Genomic DNA, 15,418 nt, shown 5'->3' on the forward strand with positions numbered 1-15,418 from the left:
CTAATGTTTAAAAAAAATATCCTAGGCGTACAAAGGGGACAGCATGCAGCCATAGAGCGTGTTTTGGGTGCCGTATCAAGGCTCCGTACAACTCCGAGGTTGTACAGCGCTTGTATACAGCGGTGTGGAGTTTTCTCCATCATATACCATCAATGTCTAATCTGTGAGCATCTAACCACAAAGATTCTCCAAGGGACCACGGCACAGATTGGAGGGCCGTTATTTTGAAAAAATAACAAAAAGTGCCGCGGCTTCTTTGATCTAGGTGTCTAATCAATATGCTGTCAGTGCTTATGGTGGGAAAGCCCCTTTAATGACCTTTCTTTCATTGGACAGGCCCAGCGGCACAGACAAGGGACCCTGGACTGACAGCGATAAAATCCGAGTTTGCGTCCGCAAACGTCCTCTGGGTTTGAGGGAAGAGAGGCGTGGGGAAGTGAGTGTGGTGACCGTGGAAGACAAGGAGACCATTGCGATTTATGAGAGGAAGGAAGCGGTTAACCTAAAAGAATATATTCTGCAGGTATAAATATGTGAGTTTGTATGGTCTACCACTTTGCAGCCGAGCTGTTACTTCTAGAAGCTTTTACTTCACAATAATAGCAGATCGGAAATTTCAATAACTGACTTGTGGCAAAGGTGGCATCCTATGACCGTGCCGATAGGTTCTCTATTATATATATATATATACTCTGAATGTCGACAGTTGCCATAATATTGAGGTTACAAGGCCCCCAGGGGCAACCTGAGGCAAAAAATGTAAATGCTGTCTCACTTCCATTTTTAAATTTGAGATACAAAGGATGGCTACAAATATTGCACCCAGAATACTGTGACAAGGATTTTCCGGCATAAGCCTCACTCTTCATACTAGTCCACTGATGACTATCCTCATAGTAGGGCCCTTAGTGCCATCTACATAATAGTCCGCACAGTAGCATTCACATAGTAGTGTGCAAAGTGCTACGCACATAATATTTTCCGCAGGAAAGGACACCTAGCTTTTAGGGCTGTCCACCCCTGACGGCCACTTCAGTTATTGGTAGTCCTTGCAGCTGCAGTAACATTGGCAGCAGTGTATTAGGGTAGGAACACACAGCGTATTCAGGGCAGATACACTGTGTCAAGCTGCGCAGCGTATCCACCCTGAACACCGCAGGGAATGCCATCCGAAATTCCGCACCACACTGTGGTGTGTTTTTTCGGGCGTAAATTATCGCACATACTTACCCCCTCCCTCCTCTGACGTCCGATCTGGCCTCCCTGGATAACGTTGCAGGTCATGTGACTGCTGCAGCTTGTGATTGGCTGCAGCGGTTACATGACCTGCTACGTCCTCCAGAGAGGCCAGACTTGAGAAGAAGCAGGGAACTCTGGGTAAGTATAAAGTTATTTTTTTTTCCTTGTGATTTTTGCAGCGGAATCGCTGTGATTCTGCAACAAATATCGCAACGCACACCACTTTGTTGCGGGTTTAAGCAACCCATTGAATTCAATGGGAAAACCTGCAACAGAAAATCTGCAATTTCGCAGCATTTATTGACATGCTGCGGTTGAAGAAATCGCACCGGAGGTAAATTTATGTGCGGTATTTTCCGTGGCATATTTCCGCAGCGTGGGGATGAGATTTGTTGAAATCTCACCCACTCTGCTGACACTGTAACACGCTGCGGATTTTCCGCAATTAATCTGTTGCGGAAAATCCGCAGTGTTTACGCGGTGTGTGTTCCTACCCTAAATGTACCGCATGGAAGGCCCAGCATTCGAGGGCTTGTCTCTTCTATTCAGTGGCACCCATTGAGCCATACACTGACCTCAGCAGGGTAAAGCAAAAGCCATATCTGCCTTTCTGACTAGTTTGTTGTGTATTTTCAGTGTAATCTTCATCACGTTCATGTTTTACTTTTTTGCAGCACGTATTTTATTTTGATGAAGTGTTTAGTGAGAAGTTCACCAATCAGGATGTGTACGTGAAGACCGCTCACCCACTTATCCAGCATGTGTTTAACGGGTAGGGGACATTCTTCCATTTCCTGTTTTATTTTGTGTTTACAGTTCATTCTTTTTGTGCTGTGCGCTTGTGTTGTCTTTTGCTTTTATATTATTCTATGATTTTGTAATATCTGTATGTGGAATGCCAATGTCGAAGTGTGGAGGGTTAAATGAGGTGAAGAAAAAAGCTTAAAGGGGCTTTTCCATAATTGATATTTATCACCTATCCACAGGATAGGTGACAAAATATCTGATCGGTGGTGGTCCGACCGCTGGGACCACCACCCATCACGAGAACGGGCTTACTTTGTTTTTCCTGGGAACCCCATAGGAATGGAGCTGTAGTGCTCCTGCTCAACCACTGCTCCATTCATTTCTATGGGGCTGCCTGTGGATATATGATAAATAAGGATTATGGGAAAACCCCTTTAATCCCTGTATAAAAAAGGTTCTGAAACTTCATAATATACTTTAAGGCGATGTTCACACGCAGCGTATCCGCCCTGTTCGCCGCAGGAAATTCCAGGCGATAAGGCACTCCAAACTGTGGTGCAGTTTTTTGGGCGGAATGTCCGCTGTGGAAAACTGCAGCACATGACGTTTCATCCCAGGAGACCGCTGCAGTCTGTGATTGGCTATTGCGGCGGTCACATAGGATAAAGCGTCATCCCAGGAGGCCGACCCTCTGACGTCATCCAGGCCAGCCTCCTGGGATGATGTTTCATCCCGTGTGACCGCCGCTACAGCCTGTGATTGGCTGCAGCAGTCACATGGGATGAATCGTCATCCCAGGAGGCCGCGCTGGAAGGAGGAACACAGACTTCTGGGTAAGTGTGAGTATTTTGGGTTTTTTCTGAGTTGCTTTTTTTGCGGCGGGATCGCTGCGAACCTGCTGCAAAAAACACAACTACTGCTATTTGTTGTGTGTTTTACCTCCCCATTGAATTTAATAGGGAAAACCGCAACAAATAAGCTTCGTTTCCGCAAATACAATTGACATGCTGCGGAATAAAATTCTGCACCGCAGGTGAATTTCTGAGCGTTTTTTTCGCTCAGTATTTACACAGCGTGTCGCTGAGATTTCTCTTATCTCAGCCACTTTGCAGCTACTGTACTTGCTGCGGACATTCCGCAACGAATTCCATTTGGGGAAAAATCACAGTATTTATGCAATGTGTGAACAGACCTTAGATTCTAAGTTCTTCTCCATTTCCAACATCTCCGCTTGCGGTCAGTGAATGAGAGCGTTCTTTTTTTACATCCAGACCTGAAAATCCTTACAGACATAATACTTCTCACAGCTGAAGGTTTGCTACAATTTGTCAATGTAGCAATCCTTTATGAACTAAATATATCTGAAGCACAAATCTCTCTCCTATCCTTTGCTGCGTAGTTTGCTACAATGTATCAGCACGGTAAAATGCATCAGCCTGTAGTCCGGGCTGTGTAGATTAGAGAATTGTCTAGACTGGATACAACTAACTCGATGGCTGAGTGAAAGGAGCAGGGGATTTGGAGCTCTATATCAGGAAAACGGAGCTCTGATACCCATAAAGATATATCAGAAATGAAATCGTCACACAGAATTATGAATAAGAATAAAGATAAAAGACAATAGGTACACTTTAGGTCTAACCACCTACTGTACTTGGGATGTATATCTGTATAATCCTTCATAATACAACCCAGGCTGCCTGTACATATGGACAATCTATCGCCCGTTTTTGTGAACGCTTTTCTAAATTCCCCCGGTCACCTCTATTGTCTTTTGTTCCACCAGATTTACATTAATATAACAGGTTTTTTATGTTTTTTTTAGGGGAAACGGGACGTGCTTTGCTTATGGTCAGACAGGAGCTGGTAAAACCTACACCATGATCGGCACCCCGAAAAACCCTGGACTCTACGCCTTAGCCGCTAAAGACATCTTCCTGCAACTGGAGTCTAATCCACAGAAAAAAGACCATTCTGTGTGGATCAGTTTTTATGAGATTTACTGTGGACAGCTGTACGACTTACTAAATAGAAGGAAAAGGTTGGTGGGACCTCTGAGACGGGGGGCTTGTAGGAGAGACTGCTGCGTCCTGTAATGTCATAGTCTGCGCATCACATTGAACCTATGGGTGGGATTCTAATCCCGGCATCTATTGTAGAACTGTAATAACATTTCCTTTTTAACCCCTTTCCTCCGCAGCCATTTTTCGCTCTTTTATTTTCTCTTTTACCTCCCCACCTTCCACAATCCTAACTTTTTATTTTATTTTTCCGTCGTTCTATCCGTATGAGGCGTTGTTTTTTTTTTTGTGGGAGAAGTTGTAGTTTTCACGGCATCATTTATTGTACCATATACTGTACTGGGAAACTGAAAATAATTTATTTTTGAGTGGAATGGGGGGAAAACAACTGTTATTCCTTCATTTAGTTTTTTGGGTTTAGTTTTTACAGCGTTCACTGTCCCGTAAAATTTACATTTTAACTTTATTCTGCCAGACAATACGATTACAGTGATACCAAATTTTTATAGTTTTTAAAAAAAAGAAAAAATTTGTTGTATCGCCATATTCTGAGAGCCATAACTTTTTTTTTTTTTTTTTTTTTCGTCTATTGAGCAGTGTGGGGGGCTTGTTTTTTGCACAGCGAGCTTTAGGTTTTATTACTATCATTTTGGGGTACATAAAGCTTTGAAAAACGCGTTTTATTTGTGGGGGATGAGGTGACCAAAAACAGCAACTAGGGTTTTTTGAATTCTTTTTTTTTAACCGTTCACTGTGGGGGTTAAATAACGGTATATTGCAATTGTTTGGACTTTTCCAGACGCGGTGATACCAGTTAGGTCATTTTTTTTTGTTTGGTTTATTCTTTACATAGGCTTTGAGGGGAAATGGGAAAACGTTGTGGCTTTTTTTTTTTATTCCTTTTTTTTTTTATCTAAGTTTTTTTTGTTGTACATATAAAAAAAAAAAACTAACTGCACTTTGTTTTTGTTTTTTTAGTTTGTTTTTTTATTAGTCCCCACCCCACCCACCTAGGAGACTTGAATCAGCGGTCGTTGGATCGCCTGCATAATCTACTGCAAAACTAATGTGTTGCAGTATATTGGGATTTTTATAGGCTCTGGCAGGGCTTAATAAGAGCACAAAGATGGCAGACCTGAGAGCCTTCATTATGCCCCCAGGTTGCCATGACAACCATCAGCATCATGCAATCGCGTCACGTCATCGTGTCGTCCCTCTTTTTCTAATGGCTTTGATGCCCCAATTGCTATTCACCATGGCATCTAAGGAGTTAAACTAGCGGGATTCCACTCGTTGCAGTAAAGTGACGATCAGAACATGCGGCCCACATGCACAACTGATGGAGTGGGCTCAGGCCGCGAACCCACTCGGGAACTGGTTAAAGGGATTCCATCACCAGTCCATGCTCTTTTCACGTTAGGGAGTTCCTCCCTCAAATAGCCAAAATAGGGAAATGCTGCCAAGAGCAGCTCTAGTTGTGGAGAACTTGGACCTCCACAACCAGAGCTGAGCACCACCATGTATTATATGGTCACCTATTCATTTGAATAAATGCCATGTAATGCCAAATTGGGTGTCCCTCTGCAACTTCCCTCAGCAATAACAGCGGATTGTCAGGGTGGCTTTCATATGAGAAGGTGATGTGAAGTTTCAGACTATTTCTGTATGAAGTGCATTTTTGTACCAATGTGAACAGGGATATATCATACAAGCTCCATGTACTGATGTCCGAGGAGCACCCTGCTGTTATTGCAGGCCCCAGTGTATTTAGTCTTTATATCTATTTCTTATGTCCTATAATGGAGTATTCCGTTGTCTTTACACAGACTCTATGCTAGAGAAGATGGGAAGCACGTGGTGCAGGTCGTAGGACTGCGAGAAGTTCCAGTTATTAGTGTTGATTTCCTGCTGGAGGTAAGCAAATCCAGCTTGTTGCCTGACTGTAAATCCTAGTAATATGGGGAATATTGAGTTGACTGCTGATTTCATTTCAGCTAAGTGGATCGCGTGTGATATTCCCAGTACGACCTCGCATGTCAGCTGAGCTTTTATAGAACACTGAACCTTATGCTTCATGTAAAAAACAAAACAAAAAAAAAATATTACTTTTTAACACCTGGGCAGCTTTTATTTTCAGTCGCCTCTTTCGTTTGCAAAAAGCTGCCCAAATATGAGTCCTGGGATCTAATGTATGGCAGCCGCACACTGTTTACATTGAGTATTGAGAAATTTAAGGCAAAAATAAAATGACCAGTTCTCTCTGGAGCCTCAGGCTTTTACGGACACCTCTTCCTCACTTCTTCAGCTGCAAAATATTTCATACAGCTGCTAAGTTCAAGTTGAGGAAATACAAAAACGATCAGTCATGAAGGGGTTAAGCAGTTTATAGATCAGCAGGTTTCACAGTAATTTATTAGCTCTGTATACCATGGCTTTACTGTGACCAATGACCAAACCACTGAGGATAACTCCCTATTACTCTTTATATCTCAGGTGATCATGAAGGGCAGCAGAGAACGTAGCACCGGTGCCACAGGGGTGAATTCTGACTCTTCCCGCTCACATGCCATCATTCAAATCCAGATCAAAGATGACCGGAACCGCAAACTCGGCAGGTGAGATGATCACTGTTTTTACTATCTTCCATTCTGTTTTAGCCTTTTTTTTTAATTCTAATCGATGTACAGTAGGATCATCCTCTGTAGAATTCTGCTTACCTACCAGTGCCCAGAGGAGAAGAGCATAGCTTGTCCCTCTCCCTCTGCCCTGGCATAGCCATGCACTGGACAACCTCCATCTAATACATCAGTGACCATTATATACAATGTAAGTAAGATTACAGTGATAAGGGGGGGGGGGGGGGGGCAGAGGAATTAATGTTAAACTGGGCAACCTGGCACCAAAGTTTGATTTTAGGGAAAGGGGACCAGCTCAGGGTCTGATTTTTTTATTTGTATTTTTATTTTATTTATTTTTTTACACTTTAATAAGGATGTTGAGAGGTGGTGAGACCAGTCCAGGAGCTTTGGATTTTATAGAGAAGAGGGTGAATATCCAGGATTCTTTAAATGTCATAAGTTGGGGGGGGGGGGGGGGAAGGGGGGTGATACCAGCACAAAAGCAAGGGACTAATATTACATTATTAAATTGCCTGCAAGGGGGCACTTTTACTTGCTAAATTAGTGGACCGCTTCATTAGCTAAAGGTAGGGAACTCTTCATTCTCTGTAGGGGCGGGCTATGGAGTGGTTCTTGTTAAGGCACGGTCTGCACTTGCTGCCTGAAGGTTGGGGTTGTTGCGCATGGCATCTTTCTAGGTTTCATTCCCACTGCAAAGTTGCGTGCACCTTGTGCAGCCCCACAGTTCAGACGTACATGCTCCATGTACTTTTATATAGTGCTTCCGTGGCGCTCTGTATTCTTTTATAGAAGCAATGCTACTCACTTTTTCTTCTGTGTTTCAACTCCAGAATGTCCTTCATAGATTTAGCTGGAAGCGAAAGAGCATCTGATGCCCGCGAATCAGATAAACAAACCAAAATGGAAGGAGCGGAAATAAACCAGAGCCTCCTGGCAGTAAGTGTGCATCTTTTTGTAGAGTTGAGCTATCATCAACAGTGGAGTTTATTTATGATATTGCGTCCAAACTGAGAATACCGTCAGTAACCCTTTCATGACCAAGGGTCATTGATGCCCCTGTGTCCAGGTCAAATTTTCCATTTTTGATATGCACTTCTTTAAACGATAATATCTTTGCAACCGCTTTGAATATCCGAACTATTTTTACTTTGGTTTTTTTACAAGACTTATGAGGCTTTAATTTTCTACATCAGTGTAATTAATTCCATGGTTTAAATTTTTATTATGAGCAGACCAATCACTAAAAATGTGAAAAAAAACCCACTTATGTAATTTTTTTTTAGATAATCTGTTATTTATGTGTGTGTATGTATGTATGTATATGTATATATATATATATATATATATATATATATATATATACACTTGTAGCTCTTTAACAGTTGGCCTTCTTCACTCTCCAGGGGAGAGAGGAAGACTAAAGATTTAAAACTAAAGAGTGCAGACTGCTTCATTGTGAGTAGCATTGCACTTGTAACTTTAGTTTCGTAAAAAAAAACACGTTTATATTATGAAACTAAGTGGAAGAGGTGTCAGCACTTGTAAAGAGAGCCGACACATATATTAGTGCAGAGCTGCTCACTCTGAAGCAGCTCTGCACTCATTTAACCCCAGTGCACACTGCAAACGTCTATATACGTGCTAACTGCACGGGGCATCAACCGTTAGAATGTATATAGCCATATGGCAGTGATGAAGGGGTTAAGGATGTATTAACTATGTTCGGCTTATGCGCCGGGAGAATTCTTGGCAGGTAGACCAAACATATCCATAGGTTCCTAGTCGCTCGACGGATGCCCAAAGCGTGTCCTTTTGCCATCCAGTGTGGAGGTGTGCATCGCTAAATGCTTTTCTTTTTTTTTTTTACCTGTATGGGATAACTTAGTCGACTACACTATTTCATGCAGAAGCATCATGCAAAAAAAAAAATGTATACTGCTTAGTAAACGTTTTATAATGGGACCCTATGAGCAACGTACATCAATGTATGCCTATACAGGGGCCTACGTCGGAGGTATGCGGCAGGAAATCCTCCCTATGTATACCTCCAACATACACAGTCAATTTTTTTTTCATGCATATCTTTTTAATGAGGTTTTTAAAGGGAACCGGTCACCATCATTTCACCTATTAAACCAGCAATACCTGGTGGTAGTGGGTGAAAAAAATCATTTTTATGTAACCTATAATTATCTTCTAAGCAGCTTTGTACCTTTTTAGTATTCAGCTCTTTAGTGTTCCTGCAATGTATGCTAATGAGCAGAAGAGCCATATCTTTGTTCCTCAAGCTTTTCCGCGATTACCCCGCCTCCTTACTTTTGATTGATTGACAGCATTTAGGGTGGGCCAGTTCTTTACAGTCGGAGGAGTTTAGGAGAGGGGATAACGCCAATGAACTTTTGACAGCAGCGGCCAGCGAGGGGTGAGTAGAGTTCAGTAGGTGAAATGCTGGTGACCGGTTCCCTTTAAGGGAATCTCCATCCTTGAAAATCATTTTGTTTATTTAAATAGGTCAAAAATGTTGTTCTAAATATTTGTTTAGAGTATCAGGGCACTGTTTTTCACAGCTTCAGATCTCCTGAATGTTGTTTTTACCTTTTTAAATTGAAGCCGCCTCGGTGATCAACTGTTCACTGCGTATCCAGCTTCAGAAACTATTGTTGCAGGGGACATCTAGTATTACATATCAGCCATCTAAATAAATATTTGGTTGGGATGGGTCCTCCAAAGTTCTTTGTAAGGCTGTGTTCACACTGAGTTTTTTGCAGGAGGAAAATTTCTCCTGCAAAAACTGCTCCAGACGTTTTTTGCACAGTGGTTTGACAAAAACTCTTCAAAACACTCGCCTCAAGATGGATCATGTTGCTTCTTTTTACCGCGACGCGGTTTTTTAGCTCGCGGTAAAAAAACTCGTCCAACTCCCATTAAAATCAATGGGAGGCATTTTCGGGCGGTTTTTGACAAGTCTCTCTCTTTAGATGATAAAATTCTTTCAAAATGACCACCGACACCACTAGGGGGGAGAGTTAAGGAACTTACTGTATACTGCCGTGGTAGGCAACCTTTTATGTATGCCGTGCCGATTAAAAAAAAAAAGAAAATAACTACTTGGTGTGCCGTGCAAACATGAGTCATAACTGTTACCACGTATGTCACATATACCAATTAATCAGTTAATTAAACTTTCAGTGTGGAACTTGTCCCTGACTGACTTTGTGAAGATGATCTATCTGTGGTGCATACGAGGCTACTGAATACTAGCTTGGGGGTGCTGCACACAGGAGAGAGAGAGCAACTACTGAACACCAGCTTGGGGGGGGGCACAAAGGAGAGACCGTGGCTACTGAATACCAGCTTGGGGGTGCTGCACACAGGAGAAAGAAAGTGACTACTGAACACCAGCTTGGGGGGGGGGGGTGCACAAAGGAGAGACCACTCCCACTAAATACAACCTTGGGGGGGGTCACATAAGAGAGAGAGCTGCCAACTTTTCCTTTTTCAGAGTGGTTACTGAACTCCTTGGGGCGCTGATCACCAGGAGAGAGCAGCACTTCATTATGCGCTTGGCAATGCTGAACACCAGGAGAAAGAGAGCAGTGCTGCATTGTGAGCTTACGAAGTGTTCAGCCGCGACAAACATAATGAAGCATTGCTCTCTTTCCTGGTGATCAGAGCTGCCAAGCGCATAATGAAGCGCCTCTCTTCCTGTGTTCAGGAAGCACACACAGGCGGTGGACACCGGGAGAGGGAAGTGTGCCAGCAAACCATGACCCCGGGTGCTGTCTGTGGCTCCGGTGCCATAGATTGCTGACCCCTGGCATACTGTTTATACATTGAACTCAATAATTGGACAGTATGCAGTAAGTTCCCCCTAATGGCAGCTACCTGCAGTCAGAATTTTTCTTATTCATTACAATGCTTATGCAGGAGATTTGGAGCCCTGTATCAGAAATACGCTGCTTCAACTGGCAGCTATCTGCAGTCAGAATTTTTCGGCATTACAATGCTTATGCAGGGGACTTGGATCTCTGTATCAGAAATACGCTGCTTCAACTGCTATAAAGATGGTGAATCGGCACAGAATGCTTGCTCTAAAAAACAAAGTAAAAAAAAAAACCCCTTTTAGCCAAAGGGCTTCCACTTTTTTTTTTTTAAGCCCCGCTTACTCGTGTCATATGCACTGTGTCTCGGCCTATCCTTGGCCGCCGTTCTGATGGCATATTCTGTTGGGGGCGTTCTCTCTGTGGTGCTAGGAGGAGGTCTTTTTAAAGCACGGGCTCCAAGGTACAGCCTCTCTTTCCTGCGGTGTCAGTGGACCAGTTTTACCTCCGGAACCGTTCCTGCTTCACCAATGTCATTAGACCTCTTCCACTCTCTATAGAAGCCTCTGCATCTTGACTGGTGGTACACCACACCTTAGGGTCGGATAGGCTAGTCCTGTGGCCCAAGTTTTTCTCAAGTTTTGGGTGTACTCCCAGGGGGTTACTTACTTTTTTAACTTTCTTTTGCATGCAAGTACTGAGCAGGATGGTCTCAACTTTCGTGGCAGTTCCATATGCCCAGTTCCATTCCAAGCCCCTCCAGGGAGCGATCCTGTTGCGTTGGGACAAGTCTCCGGTTTCTCTGGACAAATTAATTTTCTTGCCCTCTCAGATTCTACAGGAGTTGCGATTGTGGGAGACCTCGCCGGCCATCATGCTCGGACAGTCTTATCCTCCCCCTCTAGTGGATTATCATCTCCATGGATGCCAGTCTGTCTGGGTGGGATGTAGTCTTTAGCCTCCACAAAGTCCAGGGCACTTACTCGACAAGTAGTCAAGTCTACAGAGCATCTTCTGCTATAATATCAATCGTTGTTATTATCACAATGCCCTTGTCGCTTTGATGTTTCTGTTTCATTGTAAAATAATTGTTTATGGTGAAAATCACAATAAAAACATTTGTTAAAAAAAAAAGTCAAGTCTGCAGATCAATCGTCTGGAACTGAGGGCAATCTTCCTGACTCTTTCCCATTGGATGCTCCTTCTCCAAGGTCATCCAGCCAGGGATCCCAGGGCAATAGCGGTCAACGAGTTTTCCCCTCTGTATCTGTTCCCTTCTGCTCTTCTTTTCCTCAAAAGGAAAGGCGTTCCCGCAATCCTGGTTGCGCCAGGCTGGCCTCTTCCAGCTTGGTACGCTGATCTAGTTTACCTGCTCGGGGACACTGGTGCCTTACCAATTGACCCGACCTTCTTTCCCAAGGTCCGCCATTCCACCCCACTTTACCTTACATGCTTTTAATGGCATGGCTGTTAAATCCACGGTTCGTAGGGCCCGAAGTCTCTCTAAATCAGTCATTCAGATGATGCTAAAGGCCACAAATCCTCAATCGGCCAATGTGTACCACCACACTTGAAAGGCCTATTTTGTCTGGTGTGAACAGCATAATTTTCATCCTATTGTCTGTTCTACACCTAGACTTCTGTCTTTCCTGCAATCAGATCTTGATATGGGACTTGGATTATCTTAATTTACAGGTCAAGTTTCTGTTCTGTCAATCGTTTTCCAGCCCGTCTTGGCCCTTCGCTCAGATAAAGACTTTCATGCAAGGAATGGCTGATGCCATCCCTCCATTCAGACAACCCACAGAGTTTTGGAATCTAAACTTGGTTTTGAAGGCTCTTCAGATTGAATTCTTGCGGGATGTTTCACTGCGTTTACTCTCCTGGAAGGTGGCCTTCCTGATAGCCATCACTTCCATCAGAAGAGTTTTGGGATTAGCTGCCCTATCATGCATGCAGGTCCCCATTTCTGGTCATCCACAAGGATGAAGTGGTTTTCTGACCTGTCCCCTCCTTTCTACCGAAAGTCGTCTCGGCCTTCCATATGAACTAGGAGATTGTCTACCCTTATTTCTGCCCTTTCCCCTCTCATCCATGGGAATGGGCTTTACATTGCCTTGATGTGTTGAGTGCAGTCCACGTCTATATGGCTGCAATGGAGTCGTATTGGTGCTCTTTCCTTTTTTTGCTCCCTAAGATCCACGCAAGGGCTTGGCGGCATCCGTTGCGTGCTGGATCCTCTCTCTAATCTTGGAATCATGGTCAAAAAGTAAAGTTCCTCCCCTTCAGGTCACTGCCCATTCTACAAGGGCTGTTGGTGCTTCCTGGTTGGTCAGGCATAAAGCTTCAGCGCTCAGATATTCAAGGCTGATACCTCGGCTTCGGTGCACACCTTTGCCAAGTTTTACTAGGATTTTTGTACTCAACGTAAAATCTTTCTCTTGTTATATTCATTAGGGGAACACGGATTCAATCCTCTTTCGGTTTGTTCCAAACCCTGGGACCTGTTGTTCTGGTTGTTTATTTATTTTCTCCTGGGATTATGAACATGTTATTGTATTGTCTTCTCCTACTGCTTTCGGCATAAACTGATTTAGCCAGTGTCTGTGGGAGGGGTATGGCCTGCCGGAGCGGAGTCGGCACTTCTTCCTGCTTAATGTCAACCTCCTAGGGGCAAGGGCCTATACCCATGGTGCTGTGACCTCCAATGAATACAAAGGAAAAACAAGATTTTATGGCGAGTACAAAATCCAATTTTTAGCCTGCTTAATTTTAATACATTTGACTACATTTGCTTCAAATTAAACGACTCACTTTTCCATTGTAAAGTGTTTTTTTACTGCACTATTAACAAAAAAAAATAATTGCAACTACAGTTCGCTGGTTAGACCACTTGACTGATATTAACCAGGGAAACTACTATGGGGGTTATTATAACATAATGTATAATGTAGCAACAGTTGATGACTGCTGTGCTGCAGGATATAACACTTGCTGTGTCTCACACTGTTACTTCTATATAACATCTTCTGTTCTTTTTCAGCTAAAGGAGTGTATACGTGCGCTGGATCAGGAACAGGCCCATACACCTTTCAGACAAAGCAAACTGACCCAGGTAGGAACAGATTCTTGACTGCAACATACATCAAGGGTTTGAGGAGAAGACTACTATTCTGCTTCCCTTGTGGCTCTATCATGTCTTATGTATTATATACGTGCTTCTGCTTACTGTATCTCTCGGAGTGTTCAGCCACTAGGAGGCATTTAAAATGGACGGTTTTACAATAAGGCCAGTGATGATTTCTTGTATCATCTACAGGTCCTGAAAGATTCTTTTATTGGAAACTCAAAGACCTGCATGATCGCCAATATATCCCCAAGTCACATAGCTACTGAGCACACACTGAACACTCTGCGTTATGCGGACAGGTACGTAGTCATATGCTGTGGGAAAGATAAGTTACCTTCTGATATTCTTCGTGAGCAGAGGTATCAACCTAAAGAGGCTACAGCTCTTATTGTGCCATGCATCGGCCTCCAGTTTCCTAACCATGCACAAGAGACATCTGGGCTGAGTTTTATTGCCATGAAACCAATTGTAGTTTATGACTGATCTCCAACAAGTTCATAACCTAAAGTTAAACTCCAACAAAAAATTCAAATACTTTTCCGTTTCGCAATTCCCATGGAGCTTTACGTCTTCACTATATTTGACTTGCCAGAATGCCCCCATTTCAGATCTTTTTCACTAAGATCTACAAGAACGCAGCTGACGTCTGAGCTGGCCATGACGACTGAACAGAACTGGTAGGAGCCCCTTTACAAGCCATATAAATAAAATGATACAACTTCCAATGGCAGTGGCTGGAAGTTGTAGTATCTCTTATTCTGCTTTCAGGGTAGCGCACATTAATGCTACTCAGTTGCTGTGATGGCCAGCTCGCACTTCAGTGGCGTTTTATATATATATATATATATATATATATATATATATATTATACACCAATATATTTCCTAAACAAAGCTTACGTATCAAAGGAAGAAGACAAAAAATATTAATAAATAAAGCCTAATATGTCCCAGCTAAAAATACATACACCATCAGTGGCGTTCTAGTAGACGACCGTGGGAAATGTATGAAATGGTGGCGTTCAGGTAAGTAAAACTTATTGTGAAATGTCTGTGCCCTTAAGCTAAATTTTCAGTTTGTAACGCTATACACACTTTGGAAACCAACTTTACAAATTGTCTTTATTAAATATCTCCTATAGTTTCGGGTCTACAGATTCTATGCAGACTTTTGTATCTCCATTGTTAGACTACAGACAAACCCTGTGTAGTCTGATTCTACAGACATATATTACTCTGACAGAAGAAGAGGAGCAGATGAGATTAACACATGACTGCAAGATCAGACTACACAAAGTTTGTCTGTAGTTTGTAACCGTGGAGACATATATATTTGCAAAAAAAGATGTGGACCCAAAATTGTGGATCTTTTAAAGGGAAACTTTAACCAAAATTAAAGTTTTCCTTTTTTCTCTCTCTTACCTGTGTTTTTTTTTTCTTGCTGGTTCTAGAACTTAATATCACACTGTGGCTGTTGCATAGGTACAGTCTGAATCAGGCTTCGGTGACACAATGTTTCTATTGGGGTCATTGGTATTAAATCGGTGTCACTCATACAGGCACCAGAACTTCCTGAATAATGAAATTACATGGACTGTTCCACACAGGCTCTCCACACGGGGGCACAACCTCCTATCACCGTTACTGATGATGATTAGACCGGCTCCTATCCGTTTATAATGGAGGAGATCACAGTTCTGGCTCTATTTATAATTTCTTAGCTTATTTAGGGGAATATTGAGGGACTGATAATGACACAGTCCTCCCCAGCAGGCTGAGATGACACTGGCTCTAGCTGCTCATGTGATGCTGTAATGGGCCA

The 15,418-nt window shown here is 42.9% G+C and overlaps 1 protein-coding gene across 2 annotated transcripts in view; it reads left to right on the forward strand.

Annotated features, from left to right (window-relative positions):
• The window catches only part of KIF24 (kinesin family member 24), a 34,191-nt gene that overhangs the window by 9,290 nt on the left and 9,483 nt on the right, over nucleotides 1–15,418 (forward strand). For both annotated transcript variants that reach the window (XM_075840183.1, XM_075840172.1), the window contains 8 exons: nucleotides 337–523; nucleotides 1,914–2,011; nucleotides 3,812–4,027; nucleotides 5,834–5,921; nucleotides 6,501–6,622; nucleotides 7,477–7,582; nucleotides 13,511–13,582; nucleotides 13,787–13,896. In XM_075840183.1, coding sequence (XP_075696298.1) covers nucleotides 337–523; nucleotides 1,914–2,011; nucleotides 3,812–4,027; nucleotides 5,834–5,921; nucleotides 6,501–6,622; nucleotides 7,477–7,582; nucleotides 13,511–13,582; nucleotides 13,787–13,896 — 999 coding nt within the window. The remainder of the gene's footprint in view (nucleotides 1–336; nucleotides 524–1,913; nucleotides 2,012–3,811; nucleotides 4,028–5,833; nucleotides 5,922–6,500; nucleotides 6,623–7,476; nucleotides 7,583–13,510; nucleotides 13,583–13,786; nucleotides 13,897–15,418) is intronic.

This window comes from Rhinoderma darwinii, chromosome 1, assembly GCF_050947455.1.
Source record: "Rhinoderma darwinii isolate aRhiDar2 chromosome 1, aRhiDar2.hap1, whole genome shotgun sequence".
In the NCBI taxonomy this organism is placed as follows: Eukaryota; Metazoa; Chordata; class Amphibia; order Anura; family Rhinodermatidae; genus Rhinoderma; species Rhinoderma darwinii.